Genomic DNA, 23,158 nt, shown 5'->3' on the forward strand with positions numbered 1-23,158 from the left:
GTCTACAACTTAAGTTCAAAAGTCATTCTAATTTAGCACTTCTCAAAACATATTTTTTGGAACATTACTTCTATTAGATATAAAATAAAGGTTCCATGGTCAAATAAGTTTTAGAAATACTATATCTGGCACTTCCCTCTTAGAGATTAAGAAGACCCTCTAGTATATTAAAGATTTCAAGTAGTCCATCCTAAATATAATGTTTAACTTTATTTACCCGAAGTTTCTCAAACTTACCTAATACCTTATGATTCTTATTTCATATGATGCTTATTAATTATATAGAACAAAAAGAAAAACACTCTTTCAGACTCATACTTGAACAGTCTGATGCATCACAAACACACTCTCTTTCACCATTACAATCTAGAGTGAGGCTGCCTCAGAAGTAAAGGGACCAAATATTCTCTTTCGTTTTTCCTGATAAAAAGCATCATACCTTTGTATTCTGCAGATCACTCAAACCTCTTGGAACCTAGTATAAGAGAACAGCAAGGACATGAGTGTGCATATATCTTAACATAAAATCTCCAGGAGCTTGTGGTTTCTCATTTGGGGGGAAAAAAAAAAATCAACATTTTTTTTCTACCTGACTCTTCCTTACACTAAAATGCCAGAAGCAGGGCTCAGTGGAGGCTGGATGGACTGTGATGCCCACCTACTCTGAGTAGAGCTCTAACAAACAGCAAAAGCAAGAAGTTTTGGTGAAATAGTGAGATGTCACCCCATCCTACCTCCCCTAGCAAATTCCACTAGCCAGAAAGGTGAGAACCTCTTATCCTATCTATCCCTACTTCTTTCATCTTTCTTCAGATGACAGGGCTTTTAGGCCCTCTGCCTTCTACATAGCTCTTGGGCATCCTGACTTCCAGTTCAGTGCTTGTGGGAAGCATGATAACTTTTTAAGTCCACAGCGGTGACAGTGGGGGGAGAGAAGGAACACCCACCTTCAAGACTGTGAAGTTATGATAAGAGGCAGCGTTGAGGGTGGGATCCAAGGTACAGCTATCTGCCAGATTCTTGAAGAAACGAGCACAGGTTGTACTTTTACTCTCCAGGAAACCTTAGAAATAAGGGAGTGGTACATGAGAAAGCCTATTTTAAACTGAACAAAAAGGCTGGCGCTTGTACTCCAGGCTCACCTGCAGGATTGCTCTCAGCACAGAGTCCCCCAGCTCCGACTCCTGCAGGCTGCCTCAGCAAGCCTATTACAGACCACTTGGGGAAGTAAGTCAGAATGGGGTCCCCAGCCTAAACAAAGTACAGCAGAAATTTATTCACAGCGAGATTGGACTAACTCCACCAGAAAAGAATAAGCAGAAACAAGTTAACTCAATAGGTTGTTAACATGGACAATACTGCCCTCCAAAAGAGCTGACAGTGGCTTACCTAGTTGCAGGTGGGTATCTCAACGATACCTCGTCAATTGTCAGTGTGTGGGGAAAAACAAAACCAAACGATCCCTCCCCCTTTCGTAGGCTCACCCTGTAAAAAGGTGGTGGTGACTGGGTTTGGAATGTTGAAGTGAATGATTCACCTCCAAACTCTGTAGCCAGGGCCTGGAAGCTGGTTGCATTGACCTTTTGGAGCTTCTGGAAATAGGTTAATTTTGCTAAAATAATTTTAAAAAGAAAAGGGGTTTAGATAAAATAAAATCATTTTAAAGTATCTGGCATACCAAGAAACTAATCTTTAAAAATATTTTTATTGAGGCGTAAAATATACACAGTAAAGTATGCAAATGCACTAATCTTAAGCATAAACTCAAAGAATTTTTAAACATTTATACACTTTTATTACTACCACTCAGAACATCTTCCCAGGTTCCCAATCAATACGCCATCTTCAGAGATAATAACGATTTTGATTTCTATCACATAATAATTTATTTGTAATTTGTTAATTCAATTATTGCTTTAGTATTAAGATCTGAGATAAGAATACGACCAACGAATGCCAGTCAGTTCCATGCCTCTGATGCCAGGAATGTGTATGATTAGCAATTTGTGATGAAAATAGGAGTCTCAGTAATGCACACATTTGTCCCATACCAGAGGAGTCTCTAGTACAACAAAATGGTACTGTTTCCATAGGAAGATGGCAGAGTTGGAGACAATATTTGACTTGTCCTCTCCAAGTCTTCCAATCTCCTCTAAACTTCAACTAACCAGTCCTCATAATAAGGCTTCCATCTCTCAAGTATATGGATTTGTTGTATTTTATTCCTTTCACCTTATAATTTCTACATTCAAGATTTTTCAAATACACTCAAAGGGTATTTTCTCTAACAATTCTGTAATTTATATTATAGCAATGTATAAATCTATCCAAGCTCCTGCAGCCATCTCCTTATGGCACTTCAGAACCAGGAGAGAGATGTAGGTAAAAGCCTCTGACATTCTCCCCTGCCCAGAGGGTGGACTGTAATGAACAACACTCTGCTTTACCACCCAAGTTTTCTGCTAACTTGAAAAAGGGATGTAGCAGAAAATTGGCCCATACTAGTCTCTTTCTTTTTTCATAATTACGGTCATTTGGACATATTCAAAAGGAAATCAAGACATGTATCACCAAAAGCTAATGAAGATGCCACATAACATAAGCTTGACCTTTATCCTCTGTGATCACAAAGTCCTACTCATTTGACTTTTCAGCTTTCTGACGGAACACGAAATGAAGATAACTCTCAATTCTGGGGCCTTTCAGGCTACTCACTTTCTATCTGTCTCCTAGATCTTTATTACTCAAAGTGTGGTGTACAGACTAGCAGCCCCAGCATTACCTGGGATGTTGTCAGAAATTCAGAATCTTAAGCCATGCTCCAGAACTACTGAATCAGAATGTGCATGTTAACAAGATCTCCAGGTGATGTAGGTGCATATTAGGATTGAAAAGCCTTGCTCTGGAACAGGTGATGCTAGTGCTGCTGGTCTGCAGACCGCCTTCTTCCATCTCTGATCCGAAATGTTCAAATTTTAAAGCTTCCAGGAGCTGTTTAATATTTCCTTCAGAACTCATTCCCTGAAAACCACATGGAAGAAATACTTACCTCATTAAAAAATGTAGTTATTTCTAGCTTTATAAATGAAAGAAAAGTTAAGCTAAAAAAGAAGGTACGTTGACGGGCTTCCCTGGTGGCGCAGTGGCTGAGAGTCCGCCTGCCGATGCAGGGTACAGGGGTTTGTGCCCCGGTCCGGGAGGATCCCACATGCCGCGGAGCGGCTGGGCCCGTGAGCCATGACCGCTGAGCCTGCGCGTCCGGAGCCTGTGCTCCGCAACGGGAGAGGCCACAACAGTGAGAGGCCCGTGTACCAAAAAAAAAAAAAAAAAAGTACGTTGAGATGGATAATATCCATCTGAATATTTTTTTCATGGCTTAAAAGAGTAAGAGAACGTTAACATTTTGTCTCTCACTGTAGTGCAGGGATATTGGTGGTAGTGATGGTAAGCAGGAATAATGCAGATAAGAAGGGCAGGCTAAGGATAAATAGAATTTCTACCTAAAATTTCTACCATCATATATGGTATATTATACCCAACAGGGCTTAAAGGTATTTAGACTTAGATTGATACAATTTCAGATGTGGAAGGAAGCCCAGAGATCATCTGGTCCAATTCCATTGGGAAATTTCGATCCTAAGAGGTAAATGAGTTGCAAAAGGCCACAGAGCCATCTGGCAGAGCCAGGAGTAGATCACAGATCTCCCGATTCCTGGTCTAGGATTTTTCCCACTCCATCATGTTTTACAGCCTCTAACAATGTCTGTTACTGATGATTATTATCAGCAAATACTAAGCACCGTGGGCAAAGATATGGTCCATCCTTTCTATGCGCCGACAACTTACCTGGGGAGACACAACATTCATATAAAATGATAACAATTCAAAGTATCATATAAGTTCTAAAGGAGTGACTCTCAGGTGTTGCTGGGGAAAGAAAGTTCAGAAACACTGGTCTGGAAACAGTATAGCATGGGAAGCAGGAGGGGATTAAAAGCAGGCAGCACCAGTTGAACGCTACTGCGATATCCCTGGAGCATTTTCATGAGGCTAGAACTAGAAAGCAACGGGAGATTTGGAAAGGATGGCAAAGCTGCAGCTTTATTTTATTAATTTATTTTTTATTTATTTTTGCTGTGTTGGGTCTTCGTTTCTGTGAGAGGGCTTTCTCTCGTTGTGGCAAGCGGGGGCCACTCTTCATCCCGGTGCGCGGGCCTCTCACTATCGCGGCCTCTCTTGTTGCAGAGCACAGGCTCCAGACGTACAGGCCCAGTAGTTGTGTCTCACGGGCCTAGCTGCTCTGCGGCATGTGGGACTCTCCCAGACCAGGGCTCGAACCCGTGTCTCCCGCACTAGCAGGCAGACTCTCAACCACTGCGCCAACAGGGAAGCCCTGCAGCCTTAGTTTAAAGTGCAGCATTTGCCTTGCTCCCTTTACCTTCTCACAACCTGAATGGCCGCAAGGCTCCTGATAACTGCTTCCAAATTCAAGTCCCCTCAAACCCAAACTTGGTTGCTTTAGGAAACAAATATAGTTTTGCAATTTATTTTCTAACAGATGAAACCAGGATGAGCTGACTTCCAGAGTGTAAGGGACATTTAAGTCTATTTTATGTGAGAACATTATCTTGCTTCTTAGACAATAAATTAAAAAAAGATATATTAGATGTACATCTTTAAAAATGTTATACTCGTCACCAACAAATTTTTAAGTCTATTTATTTATTTATTTAGGCTGTGTTGGGTATTCGCTGCCTGCTTCGCTGCTGGGCTTTTCTCTAGTTGCGGCGAGCGGGGCCCACTCTTCCCTGCGGTGCACAGGCCTCTCACTGCGGTGGCCTATCCTGCTGTGGAGCACGGGCCCTAGGCGTACGGACTTCAGCAGTTGTGGCACGCAGGTTCAGTAGTTGTGGCGCACAGGCTTAGTTGCTCCACAGCATGTGGGATCTTCCCAGACTAGGGCTCGAATCTGTGTCCCCTGCATTGGCAGGCGGATTCTTAACCACCGCGCCACCCCAGAAGCCATCTAAGTCTATTTAAAAACCTTAATAACAACTACCTTTCATTTTTATTGCACTCTACAGTTATAGAGCACTTTCACATTCAGAATTAGTGATATTATTTCTCATTCTGCAGTTGAAGAAATGAGCCTGGAAATTTGTTCAAGACTGTGCAGCTGGTAAGTAAATGAAGGGCTGAGACCCAAGTCAAATGCTCTTTCCCCTATATTGTTGCCTCTTAAAATAAAAACAAGGTTGATGTAGACTCATTTGTCAAAGACATTCACTCGTATTATTTGGTGCCTCTTATGTCAGGCACTGGGGATTCAGTGAGCCCCTTCATGGAGATTGTAGAAAGTGGGAGACATAGTCTATCTGTAATCCTCTGAGCTAAGAGGGCTGACTGAAATTAAAGTTCTGTATGGGCTTTCTGATCCACAGCCAAGAGGGCAAAAGAGATTGCCAATGTTCACTAATAAGAGAAAACAGAAGGGGCAGGGGGACAGGTGGAAGGAGAGGGAGCATGATAGAGATCCAAAGGGGGGAAAAAAAGTTTAAAAAACAAAGAAAAGGAATAAACGTCAGAGACTAAGCTAACCCTCAGTAAATGTTAGGCAATAGGAATAGCCAACATATTTCTACTCACAGTTGTTCACATGGACACAAAACTGCTTAATTCCATTTGAATCCATGAAAACTCTTGAAGGAAACGGGGAATTACTTCGGAAGATAAGAGAGTTGTCTACACACACCCAGCTTGAAGACCTGAGGAAACAGGAGGGAGAATAGATACATTTAGAATGAGGATTAGGTCCAAAGAAGGGTGCCCCACCGGTATCAGTCAGATGCCAAAGATAGGACTCCTTGGGCAGCCACAGGACAATACGAAGGTTCTATTCTATTGGCCAGCCCTGCTCTAGAGCACCATAAGTGGAACGGCTCTCCTGGGAAAAACCAAGGTAGTTCCATTCCCAGGAGTGGAAGTGGGGATGGGAGGCACGAAGGCTAACTCTTCCTACTTCCAAATGTTACTTATTCTATTGCCCCAATCCCCTTTAGGGTTCAACCTGAGCATCGCAGCTCACCTCACGCTGCCTGGAAGGCAGAAGGAGAAAACTGTCCTGGGATGGAGAAGATAGCAGTCCCTGTCGCAGCAGCAATTCATATCGCAGGCACCGGGAGTCAAGTCACAGACACAAATCGGTAAGACTATAAAAGTACAACATAAAGCAGAGCAAATGGGGTGTGCATCCCCAAACTCTTCCAAGTGTTAATTCCCCTTCTGCCAACAGCCCCACTCCTTACTTTATGGGAATTCACTTTGTTCACAGAATTTGGATCTAAGTCAGCAGTTTCCAATCCCGCATCCTCTCCCCTCACCTGGGAAGAGATCCACGGTCCTATTCCCAGGCGCCGAGGGAGTCACGACAGTAGGACTCACTGTAGAGACGCCAGGCACCTCCGAGGAGGATTGAAGGGCCTCGCCCTGCGTCCTTGGCCCCAGGTCCGATTGGGTGGACACTGCCCCAGACGGGGACGGAGATGGCTGAGGCCGGACGCCCTCGGGGACCATCAGGAAGAACACATACAGCAGCGCGAGCTGCGAGGTAAACATGCAGTAATACAGACGTCTCCACCAAATGGTTTGAGGTGGGTTTCGGTGGTCTCTAGACGCGTCGCTAGAGAGTGGGTGGGAGGAGTCGCATGTGTTCTGACGTCATCCGTATGCGTCTGCTCATTGGCTCATGGCAATGGCCGAGCGCTCTTCAGCCAATAGAAGGCGGCGTTGTTACAGATCCTTCAGCATCTTTCAGTCTGCGCCCTCCTCCTTAGGCCAAACCCGGTACTGTCTCCGTCGCTCGGCAACCGCCAAACTGGCAAAGGAGCCCTTGTCTCTTCTCTCCGCTGAGTGGCAGTAGGAGTTCAGCCCAATGCCCTGTGTGCGCAGACTTCGCGGCCCAGAGGGTAGAGCCCTTCCTTGATAGAGGGAAGCCTCAGAGGCTGCAACTAGAATTGCGTATCTTTTTCACTCCGGATTCTAACGGTGAGAATCCTTTCCTTTCTTTCTTTCTTTTTTTTAAGTATGAGCCCATTTTTAGAGATCTCGTTTTATTTATTTAAAATTTTATTATTTACTTATTTGGCTGCATTGGCCCTAGATTGCTGCGTGGGGGCTTTCTCTAGTTGCAGCAAGCCGGGGAGCGGGGGCTACTCTTCCTTGCCATGCGTGGGCTTCTCATTGCGGTGGCTTCTCGTTGCGGAGCATGGGCTCTAGGCACGCGGGCTTCAGTAGTTGTGGCACACAGGCTCAGTAGTTTTGGCTCGTGGGCTCTAGATTGCAGGCCCAGTAGTTGTGGCGCACGAGCTTAGTTACCCCGCAGCATGTGGGATCTTCCTGGACCAGGGCTCGAACCCGTGTCCCCTACATTGGCAGGCGAATTTTTTTGTTGTTTATTTTAGTTTTGGCTGCGTTGTGTCTTCGTTGCTGCGCATGGGCTTTCTCTAGTTACGCCGAGCGGGGTCTACTCTTCGTTGCGGTGCGCAGGCTTCTCATTGCGGTGGCTTTTTTCTTGTGGTGGAGCACGGGCTCTAGGCGCCCAGTCCTCAGTAGCTTTAGCTCTCAGGCTCAGTAGTTGTGGCGCACGGGCTTAGTTGCTCCGCAGCATGTGGGATCTTCCCGGACCAGGGCTCGAACCCATGTCCCCTGCACTGGCAGGCGGATTCTTAACCACTGCGCCACCAGGGAGGTCTGAGAATCCTTTTCTAAAGGATAATCTTAGGGAGGAAATCACACTGACGGTCACACTGAGAACTTCTTTAAATTTAAAAAATAGCCAAGGGACGGAGAAGAAAACTTATTTTTTGCTATTATTATAAATCGCCACTTCTTTATTTTTCTTTTTGGCTGCCCCGCGGGGCTTGAGGGACCTTAGTTCCCCGATTCCCCGATCAAGGATCAAACCCAGACCCCTGCCACTGAGCATGCCAAGTCCTAACCACTGGACTGCCAAGGAATTCCTTAAATTGCCACTTTTTGTCGCCCTCTTTAGAAAGTTTTGTTTTTTCCCAGGAGTCGTGTGCCTCTTCTGATTCCCTAGAACAGTACTGTCCAATTGAACTTTCTGCAGTGTGGGAAGTGTTCTGTATGTACACTGTTCAGTATTGCAGCTACAGGCTATATGTGGCTACTGCGCACTTGACGTGTGGCTAATGTGACTGAGGAGCTGACTTTTAAAATTTTAATTAATTCAAAGTTAACCACACATGACTCGTATTTAGCATATTGGATAGTACAACTCTAGGATATCAAAATCTTGTTCCTGCTAGACTCACTGTTTTTGTCAATCTGCACAGTCCTGATATCTGGATTATTTCAATTGCTTGGTTGGGGATATAAATTAAGATCTGTTAAGAGTTACCTAACATCTAATACCCTTACCAAAACGTAGCTAATACCTTCTTTTCCAAGTGAATCGCTTAGGCAGATAAATTTTAGGGCACCTGACCTTGCTCACATTCTCTGACAAGATATTGATATTCTGTTGTTTTGAAGTCAGTGGCTAAATGTATCTCTGTGTTATAAACGTTCTCAAAATCTTTTTATGTGATTGTGTGTTGGACTGCTATAAGAGCTATCTATATTTGTGTTTGGGCATAAAATATTTATCTACCTTTTTAGTAATTTCTGTAGGAAAAGGCCACGTTCATATTATTCAAATTATATGCATTTATCAGAATATAAGCTCCACAAAGCAGAGGGTTTTGTCTGTTTTGTTCACTGTTTGTATCCCCTGCCTAGAACAGTGCCTAGGACATGTTAGGTATGCATTAAATATTTTTTAAAAGATTGTTTTGTTGAACTCTTTAGATTTAGCTGCGATGAATATTTAGTGTTTATATGATTTCAGGATTGCATTTATTTATATAAAATTTCTATTGTAAACCAATTGGAGACCATTTTAGATTTCCAAGTTTGCATTTTACTCTTTAATTCTCAATCAGTGGTAAATCAATGATAAGTTATTAATGAATTTATTAGTGTTGGCAAAAGAGCCTGTTGATTGAAGTAATTTCAGGGTTGAGTGTAGGGAAATAACATTTCAAGATTACTGAGTTGCTTTTTCTTATTTTTGAATTTTAGCACTTTATATATTTTTTAAATACTCTTTTTTGTTATAGTTGAGCAAAAATATTATTTATATTTTGTTGTGATATGTTTTTGGGAATCTCTGTAATGTGGAACTCTCAGGTCTTTTGAGGTATTAAAATCTGGAAGATAATTTTGAGGAATGACAATGAAACTTATTCACATGTGTCATGCAGATGCCAATTTCAACATGGGGATTGAGTCTTAAATTGAAATAGCTTAATATGATATCACCTCAGAAGCAGAGATTTCCAAAAAAGATCATATGATACTAGCAGCTGTCTGTGTTTGGTACTAAAAGAGTTCAATATGTGCTTAGAAATTTAACCAAGAGGTTGAATCAAGATGGCAGACTGAGAACAAGTTCTAGCCTCTCCTGACTCCTCCCCTCTTTAGAAAATCTCTAAAAATTACAGGAAAGTTAGATGAATACACCCTCTCATATGCATCCATGCACATACGTTGATATTGAAAAACATGAAGGAGTGCTCTCAATGGCCCAGACATTATGACAATCTTTGAAAAAAGAAGGCCAACGGGACTGGAATATAGTTGGACAAACAAAAGTTGCATAAACAGAGGCTTAATATAGAAGTAGGAGTGGCTCTTGGGGGTGTTTTAAGCACACAGAAAGAAGCTATTGATATCTGTAGGGCCCTTGGACAATTGAGTTATTGATTGAGGTACCACTGTAGGAAGAGTCAGATAGGTCAGCCTCTCAACCTTGCTTCCATGTGAAAGCAGTGGATCGAAGAACTTGCTCCTAAAGAAGGCAGGGACAGTCATGTAGGCACTTTTGTTAAAAAGATAGGACAGGGCCCTGATGGCTTTTGACAACTAGGGGGAAGAGAGAGAGGCCCCACATCTTGAAGACTGGTATCAACTCCCTTTATCAAGCTGCACACCCAACATTCCCTCCTCCACAGATCTACCAAAAATATAGTTTAAAAAGGACATATTACTTTCAAAAGAGCAATAATAAGACTCACACCTGACTTTTTAACAGAAATAAGGAAATCCATGAAAAGTGGAATAATGTTTTGAAAGAAGTTAACCTAGAAATCTATACCCAGCAAAATAGACTTCAAAATGAAGATACAAATGTGTTTAGAAAATGAAAATTGAGAAAAAAAACTTTTTTGTTACAGACCCACACAAAGAATTGTTAAAGGGAGTTATTCAGGCTCAAGGAAAAATGATCCCAGATGGAAGCACAGAAATGCAGGAATAAATTAAGAGCAATGGAAAGGATAAATACAAGGTCAGTGTATAAAACTCAATTGTATTCCTATATTATAGCAATAATAAATTAGAAAATAATAAATTTTAGGTGATAAAATTTATAATAATATAAAAAATTAAATACCTATGAATAACTCTAAAATAGTGCAAGATCTCTTCATATCAAACTATATACTATTTCTGAGAGGAATTAAAGAAAACCTAAATAAATGGAGGGCTGCACCAAATTCAGGCTAGGAAGACTTTTAATGAAAACATATTACTTCTTCCAAATTGATGTATAGATTCAGTGCAGTCCCAGTAAAAATTGACATTTTGTGGTAAAAATTGACAAGCTGATTTCAAATTTACAGTTGACCATTGAATAACATGGCTTTGAGCTGTGTGGGTCCCCTTACATGTAGATTTTTTTCGATAGTAAATACTAAGTTACTAGATGATCTGTGGATTTTCGACTGGGTAGGGGTTGGCACTCCCAACTCCCTCGTTGTTCAAGGGTAAACTGTATATGTAATTGCAAAAGGCCAAGAATAGCCAAGAGAGTCTCAAAGAAGAACAAAGTTGGAGGGCCTATACCTACCATATATCACCTCTTATTATTGAGATAGACTCATTATTAGGATAAAATGGTACAGCTTTGGCTCTAAGATAGACAAATAGACCAATAGAAAAGAATAGAGGCCAGAAACAAACCGACACACATATAGTCTTTTGATTTATGACAAAAGTGATACTGCAGTGCAGTGAGGAAGTGTGAGCTTATCAATAAATTATGCTGGGTCAATTCGATATTCATAAGACCACAGTGTGTCTTGACTCCTAGCTATGTATACCCAAACATCAATTTCACATAGATTGTAGACTTAGGTAAAACAACAAAGCTACTAGAAGATAACATGAGAGAACATCCTTATGATCTGGGGAAGGCGAATATTTCTTAAACTGTACAGAAAAATCACTGATCATTAAAAGATTGATAAATAGTTTATCATTAAAGTTGAGAACTTCTCTTAATAAAAATATGCCATTAAGAGAATAAAAAGGCAAGCTTCTCAATTTTTTTTCCTTAAGAAAATAAGCAATGACTATGCATTGAATCATTTTCATCAACTGATATTTTTTAAATTAAATTTTAAAGTTTGTGATAAGTGTATATTCACATGAAGTTGTAGGATATAATACAAGGAGATACTGTGCACCCCCTAAAGATAACAACTTGCAAAACTATGGTACACACAACCAGAATATTGGCATTCATACAATCCACCCATTTTCTTCAGATCTTCCCAGTTTTACTTTTACACGTGCGTGCGCGTATATTAAGTTCTATGCAGTTTTATCACATGTGGTTTCATGCATCCACCACCACAGTAAAGATTCAAAGCAGTTCCATCACCACAAAGTTCCTTCCTGTTGTTCTTTCATAACCATTCCCACCCCACCCCCTCTCTCTCCCCAGAATGCATTTTTAACCATCATTAATTTTTATAATAACCATGATTAAAATAACTATGTAATTTATTTATTTTTTAAAAATTTTTATTTTTTTGGCTGCATTGGGTCTTCGTTGCTGCACGCGGGCTTTCTCTAGTTGCGGTGAGTGGGGGCTACTGTTCATGGTGGTACGCAGGCTTCTCATTTTGGTGGCTTCTCTTGCTGCGGAGCTCAGGCTCTAGGCACGTGGGCTTCAGTAGTTGTGGCACATGGGCTCAGTAGTTGTGGCTCGTGGGCTCTAGAGTGCAGGCTCAGTAGTTGTGGCACACGGGCTTAGTTGCTCTGCGGCATGTGGGATCTTCCCGGACCAGGGCTTGAACCCATGTGCCCTGCATTGGCAGGTGGATTCTTAACCACTGTGCCACCAGGGAAGTCCAATAACTGTGTAATTTAAACAGTGGTTCACAAGCATTTATCCAAGTCAGTCAAATAAATGGTGCCTATATGTTTAACAGAAAGTGAAAGTTTAGTAACTCTGGAGGAATTAATTTCCTTGCTTATTAAGAGATTAATAAACAAAGAATACATTATAGAAGGAAGAAATATGTTTTCACTTTGAAACCACTTAAAAAAATTTCTTTAGCTGTTAGTATTAATAGTATTATACTAATTAGACACTGCCTACCATTCCTAAATAGAAACTCACTTATGATGTTATCCTTCTCCTTAATGCAGAAGGGGTATCTATTCCTTTTCTTTTCTATTCTTTTCTTTTTTTACTTTTCTTCCTCATTTCATCCTTTGGAGACTGTCTATAGTCCCACCTTTTCTCCAGTCTGAATCTTGAGTAGACTGATAATTGCTAACCGCATACCCATTCTCCTTTCTCTCAAATAAACAGAGTCCCAATTTTCTACTGAGCACAATGTAGCCGAAAGATGACTACATTGCAGCAAGTTGGAGTTTTGCATATAGTTCTGACCAAAGAGATATACATTAATGAACTGATGGGACTTCAGGGAAATCTCTTGAGAAATGAAGGCTGTTCCCCCTTTTCCTCCCTTCTCTATCCTGCTGCTTAAATTTTGAGTGAAATGGCTGGAGCTTTAGCAGTCATTTTGGAACATGGGAAGACATGTAAGTAAAGCTAAGCAGCAAAATGGAAGAAACCCAGATCCCTGACACCCATAAAAACTTTGTGCCTGCACAGGACTTGCTACCTCTGGACTTCTTTCGTACGTAAGAGAAATAATTTTGTAAAGGAAATCGTAACATATTTTAGCAGCTTACCCATACTTTCATAATAATTAGAACTCTCAAAGACTGATTCACATGATTACTTTAAATATATTTACATATTTAAATCAGAATTTTTACTAGAAACTAAGGTAGAATTTAAACTAGAGTTAAACTAGAATCTCTGTGTTGGTGTCTATTGATTATCTTTTGTCATTCAGTTTGTGATCTTAGGTTATAGGTATGATGGATTTTTGGTCAAAACTTGGACATTTTGGTTATTATGTTATGGGGCTCTGTATCTTAATTTACTTCTCTTTTAGCCAGCTTCCTCTGATACTACTGTGGAAGGGATGTGCTGCCCCATTACTCCCAGGTGGCAATGAAAGTCCTGGTTCCCACTCAGTCCCCATTGATACCCAAGGGAGCAACACTGCTTGTTACTGCTGGGTGGGAGTGAGAGCCAGCTTCCTCCAAATCTGGGATGTATAAGGCAAAAATAAATCCTAGGGAACTCATCACTGTGTCTTTTCTAGGGTCTCTAGGTCACTAGCCAATCTGCCTTTTTCTCTCCATCTTATAGAATCTTCTTATTTTTTTATATACAGTGTCTAGAGTTTTCAATTGTACTTAACCAGCAAGAATATGGAAAAATATATCTATTCATTCCTCCTTGAAGCATTTATGTGTTTTATTACAGAGAGGCGTTGCTGAATCCCTTATGCTGCCAAAACTGGAAGTCCTTCTTTCTGCTTTTGTCCCTTAAACATTTTTTTCCTTCCCTCCACTTTTACAATTTCTATCACTAGTTTAACTAATAATCATCTTCAGTAATATAAGTTAAAGAATAAAATGTAACTGTATTCAAAGTATTCTAGTTATCTATTTGTGCATAACAAACCATACCAAAATTTTGTGGCATAAAGTGACAACTACTTTATTGTCATTATGGATTCTCTGGGTGAGGAATTTGGGCAGGGTACAGCAGAGATGGCTTATCTCTGGTTCATGATGTCTGAGGTCTCTGCTGGCAAGACTTGAAGAGCTGGGGGAGACTTTACTGGCTGGGGTCCAGAGTCATCTGTAGGTTTCCTACTCACATGTCTGGTGCCTGGGCTGGGAATACCTGAAGACTGGGTTTAGTTGGGCCTATTAACTGGAATGCCTATTATGTGGTCTCTCTTTGTGGTTTAGGCTTCCTCACAGTATGGCAGCCTCAGGATAGTTGGACTTTTTAAATGGTGGCTCAGGGCTTCAGGAGTGAGTGTTCTAGTGAACAAGGCAGAACCTGAATGGCCTTTTTGATATAGACTTAAAAGCCATATAGTGTCACTTCTACTTTACTTCATTGGCTGAAGAAGTTTCAAGCCTACTCAGAGTACTATATGGACAACCCCCCTGACCTCTCTATGGGAGGTGTGTAAAAAAATTGAAGCCAATTTTTTAAACTGCCACAAAATGTATACAAACTTTGAATATCTTTTATACAGAAAGTTTTAATTAAAGTAAATGTAAAAAAGTTTACAAACAACGCCTTCAAGAAATTATTTTTCTTCTAGAAAAGGACCTACAAAAACAAATCCAAAACAATTAAGAAAATGGTCATAGGTACATACATATCAATGATTACCTTAAACGTGAATGGATTAAATGCTCCAACCAAAAGACACAGGCTTGCTGAATGGATACAAAAACAAGACCCAGGGCTTCCCTAGTGGTGCAGTGGTGGAGGGTCCACCTGCCGATTCAGGGGACATGGGTTCGTGCCCCGGTCTGGGAGGATCCCACATGCTGCGGAGCAGCTGGGCCCATGAGCCATGGCCGCTGAGCCTGCACATCCAGAGCCTGTGCTCTGAAACAGGAGAGGCCACAGCAGTGAGAGGCCCATGTACTGCAAAAAAACCCCCAAAACTAACAAACAAACAAACAAAAAACAAGACCCATATATATGCTGTCTACAAGAGACCCACTTCAGGCCTAGGGACAAATACAGACTGAAAGTGAGGGGATGGAAAAAGATATTCCATGCAAATGGAAATCAAAAGAAAGCTGGAGTAGCAACACTCATATCAGATAAAATAGACTCTAAAATAAGGAATGTTACAAGAGACAAGGAAGGACACTATGTAGTGATCAAGGGATCAATCCAAGGAGAAGATATAACAATTATAAATATATATGCACCCAACATAGGAGCACCTCAATACATAAGGTAACTGCTAACAGCTATAAAAGAGGAAATCGACAGTAGCACAGTAATAGTGGGGGACTTTAGCACCTCACTTACACCAATGGACAGATCATCCAAAATGAAAATTAATAAGGAAACACAAGCTTTAAATGACACAATAGACCAGATAGATCTGATTGATATTTATAGGACATTCCATCCAAAAACAGCAGATTACACTTTCTTCTCAAGTGGGCACGGAACATTCTCCAGGATAGATCAGACCTTGGGTCACAAATCAAGCCTCAGTAAATTTAAGAAAATTGAAATCATCAAGCATCTTTTCTGACCACAATGCTATGAGATTAGAAATCAGTCACAGGGAAAAATACATAAAAAACACAAACACATGGAGGCTAAACAATACATTACTAAATAACCAAGAGATCACTGAAGAAATCAAAGAGAAAATCAAAAAATACCTAGAGACAAATGACAATGAAAACATGATGATCCAAAACCTATGGGATGCAGCAAAAGCAGTTCTAAGAGGGAAGTTTATAGCTATACAAGTTTACCTCAAGAAACAAGAAAAATCTCAAATAAACAATCTAAGCTTACACCTAAAGGAACTAGAGAAAGAGGGACAAACAAAACCAAAAGTTAGCAGAAGGAAAGAAATCATAAAGATCAGAGCAGAAATAAATGAAATAGAAACAAAGAAAGCAATAGCAAAGATCAATAAAACTAAAAGCTGGTTCTTTGAGAAGATAAACAAAATTGATAAACCATTAGCCAGACTCATCAAGAAAAAGAGGGAGAGGACTCAAATCAATAAAATTAGAAATGAAAATGGAGAAGTTACAACAGACACCGCAGAAATACAAAGCATCCCAAGAGAATACTACAAGCAACTCTATGCCAAGAAAATGGACAACCTAGAAGAAATGGACAAATTCATAGAAAGGTATAACCTTCCAAGACTGAACCAGGAAGAAGTAGAAGATATGAACAGACCAGTCACAAGTAACGAAATTGAAACTGTGCTTAAAAATCTTCCAACAAACAAAAGTTCAGGACCAGATGGCTTCACAGGTGAATTCTATCAAACATTTAGAGAAGAGCTAACAGCCATCCTTCTCAAGCTCTTCCAGGAGGAAGGAAAACTCCCAAACTCATTCTATGAGGCCACCATCACGCTGATACCAAAACCAGACAAAGATACTACAAAAAAAGAAAATTACAGACCAATATCACTGTTGAATATAGATGCAAAAATTCTCAACAAAATACTAGCAAACAGAATCCAACAACACATTAAAAGGATCACACACCATGATCAAGTGGGATTTATCCCAGGGAAGCAAGGATTCTTCAATATATGCAAATCAGTCAATGTGATACACCATATTAACAAACTGAAGAATAAAAACCATATGATCATCTCAATAGATGCAGAAAAAGCTTTTGACAAAATTCAACACCCATTTATGATAAAAGCTCTCCAGAAAGTGGGCATAGAGGGAACCTATCTCAACATAATAAAGGCCATATACAACAAACCCACAGCAAACATCATTCTCAATGGTGAAAAACTGAAAGTATTTCCACTAAGATCAGGAACAAGACAAGGATGTCCACTCTCACCACTATTATTCAACATAGTTTTGGAAGTCCTAGCCATGACAATCAGAGAAGAAAAAGAAATAAAAGGAATACAAATTGGAAAAGAAGACGTAAAACTGTCATTGTTTGCAGATGGCATGATACTATACATAGAGAATCCTAAAGATGCCACCAGAAAACTACTAGAGCTAATCCATGAATTTGGTGAAGTTGCCGGATACAAAATTAATGCACAGAAATCTCCTGCATTCCTTTACACTAATGATGAAAAATCTGAAAGGGAAATTAAGGAAACACTCTTTTTTACGACTGCAACAAAAAGAATAAAATACCTAGGAATAAACCTACCTAGGGAGACAAAAGACCTGTATGCAGAAAGCTATAAGACACTGATGAAAGAAATTAAAGATGATACAAACAGATGGAGAGATATACTGTGTCTTAGATTGGAAGAATCAAAATTGCGAAAATTACTATACTAGCCAAAGCAATCTACAGATAAAATGCAGTCCCTATCAAACTACCAATGGCATTTTTCACAGAACTAGAACAAAAAATTTCACAATTTGTATGGAAACACAAAAGACCATGAACAGCCAAAGCAATCTTGAGAAAGAAAAACAGAGCTGGATGATTCAGGCTCCCTGACTTCAGACTATACTACAAAGCTACAGTAATCGAGACAGTATGGTACTGGCACAAAAACAGAAATATAGATCAATAGAACAGGATAGAAAGCCCAGAGATAAATCCATGCACATATGGTCACCTTATCTTTGATAAAGGAGGCAAGAATATACAATGGAGAAAAGACAGCCTCTTCAATAAGTGGTGCTGGGAAAACTGGACAGCTACATGTAAAACAATGAAATTAGAACACTCCCTAACACCATACACAAAAATAAACTCAAAATGAATTAAAGACCTAAATGTAAGTATGGCCGGACACTCTCAAACTCTTAGAGGAAAACATAGGCAGAACACTATATGACATAAATCACATCAAGATCCTTTTTTGACCCACCTCCTAGAGAAATGGAAATTAAAACAAAAATAAACAAATGGGACCTAATGAAACTTAAAAACTTTTGCACAGCAAAGGAAACCATAAACAAGATGAAAAGACAACCCTCAGAATGGGAGAAAATATTTTCAAAGAATCATTGGACAAAGGATTAATCTCCAAAATATATAATCAGCTCATGCAGCTTAATATTAAAAAAAAAAAACAACCCAATCCAAAAATGGGCAGAAGACCTAAATAGACATTTCTCCAAAGAAGACATACCGATGGCCCAGAAGCACATGAAAAGCTGCTCAACATCACTAATTATTAGAGAAATGCAAATCAAAACTACAATGAGGTATCACCTCACACCATTTAGAATGGGCATCATCAGAAAATCTACAAACAACAAATGCTGGAGAGGGTGTGGAGAAAATGCTGGAGGGTGTAAATTGATACAGCCACTATGGAGAACAGTATGGAGGTTCCTTAAAGAACTAAAAATAGAATTACCATATGACCCAGCAATCCCACTACTGGACATATACCTAGAGAAAACCATAATTCAAAAAGACACATGCACCCCAATGTTCATTGCAGCACTATTTACAATAGCCAGGACATGGAAGCAACCTAAATGCCCATCGACAGATGAATGGATAAAGAAGATGTGGTACATATATACAATGTAATATTACTCAGCCATAAAATGGAACTAAATTGGGTCATTTGTAGAGACGTGGTTGCATCTAGAGACTGTCATACAGAGTGAAGTAAGTCAGAAGGAGAAAAACAAGTATCGTATATTAACGCATATATGTGGAACCTAGAAAATGGTACAGATGAACCGGTTTGCAGAGCAGAAATTGAGACACAGAAGTAGAGAAAAAATGTATGGACAGCAAGCGGGGAAGGCAGTGGTGGGTGGTCGTGGTGGTGTGATGAATTGGGAGATTGGGATTGACATGTATACACTGATGTGTATAAAATGGATGACTAATAAGAAAAAATAAACAAAAAACCAAAACAAAACCAAAAAAAAGAAATTATTTTTCTTTGAATATATTCAATATTATCTGCTAAGTTCAAAGGCAAAACATAATAATAATGACTATCAAAATTTAAGTTAAATTTAGTTAAATATAATTGAAAGTTTTAACTGTTTTTTGAAATTTAATTAAGTATTATAAATTTTTTCTGTAAACCTAAACCTATTCATAATTGTAGCTATCAATGTGAAGAATAGGTGTTGTGTTTAATATATGTTTTACCTAGACTTACATATATACAGATTTAAGATATTATTAAATTGTTTAATATTGTAAATTTTTCCTCAGATACCATGTGCAACTGTTGTAAAAACTGTGCTAAATTGTGAATATTGGAAGTAGAGAGTTCAAGACAATGAACACTCTGCTCTATGACAAATAGTTTGCTATTCAAAAATCTATTGTGGTCATGATATTTGAGAGAAAAGATATGATGCGCTAATTTTTTTTCTTACCTAATTATTTCTCCAACTCAAATGCTCCTCATACTCTGAAGCATTGTCCATCTCTGATATCAGCAGTGCCACAGTCCTCAATTCTTCATTTGAACATAGTTGTCTTTCATGGACACAGGGTAGTGTAGCAGAGTGTTTCTCTGGTGCCTAGATGGTGTGAATCACAGCAGTAGATGTGTTGGATTGTGAATTGCCCAGTGTCATCACTGAGCACTGGGTCCTGAGTGACAGAAGTACCAGTGTGATTTTTACCAAATTCATCATTTATGGTTTTGTGGTTTATGGGTCCGTCTAAGGTGCAGGACTAGGGCAGGGGCCCCTTGCCTGGGTTTGAAGGCATTACCACTTCTCTGGGAGCATGATCTTTCAAACTTTGTCTAGTCATACTCACTGCTAGCTCTAGTTCAGAGTCTATAATCCAGGGAGCTTCCAAGAACATGAAGTTCCTTCAACAGTGTTTCCACAGTAAATTATGCCCCAGCTTAGGTTCAGAAGTTGATAGGATGCCCATTTGTCCCATAACATGGAGCTCTAACATCAGGGGTTGTGATCACACTTGGTACTCACAAGGTTTGCTGACCTTTAGAGGTGAGTTGTAGCTTTGGTACATTGAATTTTCTTATTTGAGGGGAAAACGGACTCATTTAATCAAGCAAAACTCTTGTATCAGTGAGCCTAGACAACCTCCAAAATGTAAGGCCTCTATTTGTATTTATTCTCTAGAATTTCTTCTCCGTATCTGAGTACTGTGGTCAGAATTCAGTCTAGAGATGACCTCAAGATCTCTACCTCCTGTTTGGAAGTTGTCTAGGAATTTCCTGCAGATAATATGTATGCAGTTCATACTTTACAATCATAAAGATTTATTTTAATTAATACCCATTTCGTTGGGAAAGAACTCTCTCACTAGTCAATCAGCCATAGAAGAACTCAAAATATGTTCTGGGGAGAGCATAATCTCTCTATCCCCTCTTTCCCATTTATTGGTCAGATCAATATTTACAATTCATATCAATATCAATATTTATAATTCATTTAAGTACATGCATTTTCTTCTTTTTTAAACCTAGAAATGGCATCTATTGTTACTTTTCTCATGGCTATTTACAACTAATTGTGGAGTGAATTTGTCCACAGTTAACAGAGGTCTAAAATCTCAGCAGGCAGGTGGTAGAGGTATTTAAATTTTGATTGAGGCTCTCTTAACAGCACCCTAAAAATGACACCCAGATAATATCTATCTGTTTGATTATTCCTAGCAGTCTGATGCCGAAACCCAAACCAATCTATAGTTTCCACATTTGGAATGAAAGTTGTGTAAATATCAGAGTATTCACTTAACATTCTTTGTAAATTAAATTATTTGAATATCCCTTCCATCAAAACCTTTTTTTAAATCCTAATATAAGTTTGTTGTTTTAGGTATTACAAATTGGAATAATCTTTAGCAAGTTTAGGAATATAAAAATAATAGCTTATTAAGGCTAGCTAACCACTGAATATACTTCATCTTACTTGAATTTTCTTCTCCAATATTCTCCCCATTATCTCTCTCTCCCTCCCTCTTCCCTCCCTCCCCCCTCTTTTTTTAAGCACATATCAGACATTCTAGCGTTTTAAATGGAGTTTCTAACAATTATATTCAGAGAAACGTAAATATGGACAATGAAAATTACCTACATGGAAAATGGCTTATCATTTCATAGAGAATTTTTTTTAAGTAGTTTCCTTTAACTTACTGGGAGGAGGGTCTGTGCAAAAACTTTCCTGGAGTGGTCAGTCCTGAGGTGCTATGTCTGCTATGCTTCTTGCCAAAGTTCAGGAGGGCAGTATCTGTTTCCTCAAGATGGTGTGATAATGGGGCATTGCAGTGTTCTTGATGTGAAGCAAAGAGATAACAGCCAGAAAGCTAATTAAAATAGAGTTAACTTGCTTTAAGGAAAAGGGCAAAGCCTTTTCCTTCCCTCTGCTTTAAAGTCTTCCTGTTCCCACCCACCACAAAGACTTGAAACAATAGAGCCAGCAAAAAGAATGATATCTTTATATTCACTGTTTTTAAAAAATTGTTCATTCTTATGAAATGTCTTATTTTGTTTCCTTAATGACTTTGTCTCCACCTTCCTCTACCTTGTAGATGGGTAAGAACTATCAAATGCTTATTTTCCTAGTGGTGGTACATTTAAAAACAATCTCCCCTCCCCCAGAGTTCCTTCGTGAAAACTTTAGGCCAGCCAAATGAGTTACTACACTGGTTGGGATCTTAATGCAGTAACAGTGTGATAACACCACAGGAAACACTGCATTTTGTTTCATGAATTTCTCTGGGTTAATGTTATCTTGATTCCTGATTTGTAACAAGGCAGCAACTCTGACATCTCCATTTAGGAACAATAATTGTAACTTTATTCATTCCTTGGATTGGTGATTGCACCTATAAGATGTTCTACCTGGTATTTCTTACTATAATCTGATGGTGCCTCCATCATTAACCTCATTTTCTACATTAAAAGGGAAGTGAAAAGATGTAGAATTGTGATCTTGGGCATGATTACTGGATCATCAGAAATGTTGAACACATAAGGATAAAAGAAGAAGTGGTTAAAAGAGTAAAGCACACTGTCAACAATAAAAGGAAATAACTAGAGAAAAATGACTATGCCTATTTATTAGAAACTGATGTAATTAATTGAATGTAGATTTTTTTGGTGGGGGATTAGTGGTCAGAAAATAATTGTAAGTAAATACATGTTAATTATTTTTGCCTTGTCTCATTAAAAATTTTTTGTGGTGGTAGATATGTAAATATCTTCCAAATTGAAAAAAACATAGTTAAACAAAATAGTGGCATTTCCTTCCTAAATGTGTTTAAAAGTGGTATTACTTCTCATCTGTCTGGAACAGTGAGGGTATACTAACACCTCACTGTATAACCCTTTTAATTACAGGGTATTTTATATTGTTTTGATTTTCATAATATCTTTGTTATGTCAGTAGGACCTTGCCCTATTATAAGGATGAGGAAACAGCCCGAAGTACTAAGTGACTTGCCCGAAGTGGCATCATTTGTAATTATTAGATCCAGAACTAGAACTTAAGTCTCCTCTCATTTTCTTAGTGCTCTCTCTACTGCTTGGACTCACAGAGATGTTTTCCAAGGTCCTTCCCAGTCACAGGTTTCTTTAGTTTTAGCGAAGATATAAATGTATCACAATATTTCTATAGTCAAAAAGTGCTGTCCTAGATTTTATTTTATTTTTTTAAAAAATATTTTACATATTTATTTATTTGGTTGCACCGTGTCTTAGTTGTGTCATGTGGGATCTAGTTCCCTGACCAGGGATCGAACCCCGGCCCCCTGCATTGGGAGCACAGAGTCTTTGCCACTGGACCACCAGGGAAGTCCCTGTCCTAGATTTTAAATATAGACATTTGGAGACAGTGGGAGGCAGATGTGCTGGATATTCTCTGCTTGCTCCACAGTCCACTGTTCATCCTCTTCCACCCTGCTCTGTGCCATGGGAGGTTGTTCAGAGTGAACTGAATCAAGGGGCTTCTGATTAGGTTCAGCAGGAGATGGGAGGGCAGAGAGTGAGGTCAGGTATTTATTCCTCTGCTCCTTCCCTGCTGGGCCACAGTGGCAGTGGCTACAGTCCTTAACTGAAGGTATAGCAGACGCCATAGGTCCCCTGCCCAGGTACCCTCAGCCCTCACCATGCCTGATGTACGGTGGTGGCTGCTTCCTGTGTGAACACCCGCCACTCTCTGCCTGAGGGCTTTTTCTGGCCATGGAAGC

At 39.5% G+C, this 23,158-nt stretch overlaps 2 protein-coding genes across 8 annotated transcripts in view; one reads left to right on the top strand and one right to left on the bottom strand.

Annotated features, from left to right (window-relative positions):
- The window catches only part of TCTN3 (tectonic family member 3), a 28,266-nt gene extending 21,575 nt beyond the window's left edge, over window positions 1–6,691 (bottom strand). For 2 of the 5 annotated variants that reach the window (XM_029245837.1, XM_029245836.1), the window contains exons 1-7: window positions 6,381–6,691; window positions 6,086–6,209; window positions 5,647–5,765; window positions 1,485–1,612; window positions 1,143–1,251; window positions 948–1,063; window positions 440–475 (exon numbers count right to left, since the gene is read on the bottom strand). In XM_029245837.1, coding sequence (XP_029101670.1) covers window positions 440–475; window positions 948–1,063; window positions 1,143–1,251; window positions 1,485–1,612; window positions 5,647–5,765; window positions 6,086–6,209; window positions 6,381–6,615 — 867 coding nt within the window. In that variant the 5' untranslated portion in view covers window positions 6,616–6,691. Of the gene's footprint in view, window positions 1–439; window positions 476–947; window positions 1,064–1,142; window positions 1,252–1,484; window positions 1,613–5,646; window positions 5,766–6,085; window positions 6,210–6,305 lie in introns of all 5 variants that reach the window. The other 3 variants (XM_029245841.1, XM_029245838.1, XM_029245839.1) reach the window with 2 other exon arrangements.
- A 183-nt stretch (window positions 6,692–6,874) lies between these two features.
- The window catches only part of ENTPD1 (ectonucleoside triphosphate diphosphohydrolase 1), a 114,660-nt gene continuing 98,376 nt past the window's right edge, over window positions 6,875–23,158 (top strand). Inside the window, exons 1-2 of one of the 3 annotated variants that reach the window (XM_029244886.1) lie at window positions 6,994–7,044; window positions 10,296–10,408. The gene's annotated coding sequence lies outside the window, so the exon portion shown is untranslated. Of the gene's footprint in view, window positions 7,045–10,103; window positions 10,409–23,158 lie in introns of those variants that run through there. The other 2 variants (XM_029244888.1, XM_029244890.1) reach the window with 2 other exon arrangements.

Source organism: Monodon monoceros, unplaced genomic scaffold (assembly GCF_005190385.1).
Source record: "Monodon monoceros isolate NGI ecotype Baffin Bay Population unplaced genomic scaffold, NGI_Narwhal_1 Super_Scaffold_4, whole genome shotgun sequence".
NCBI classification, from domain to species: Eukaryota; Metazoa; Chordata; class Mammalia; order Artiodactyla; family Monodontidae; genus Monodon; species Monodon monoceros.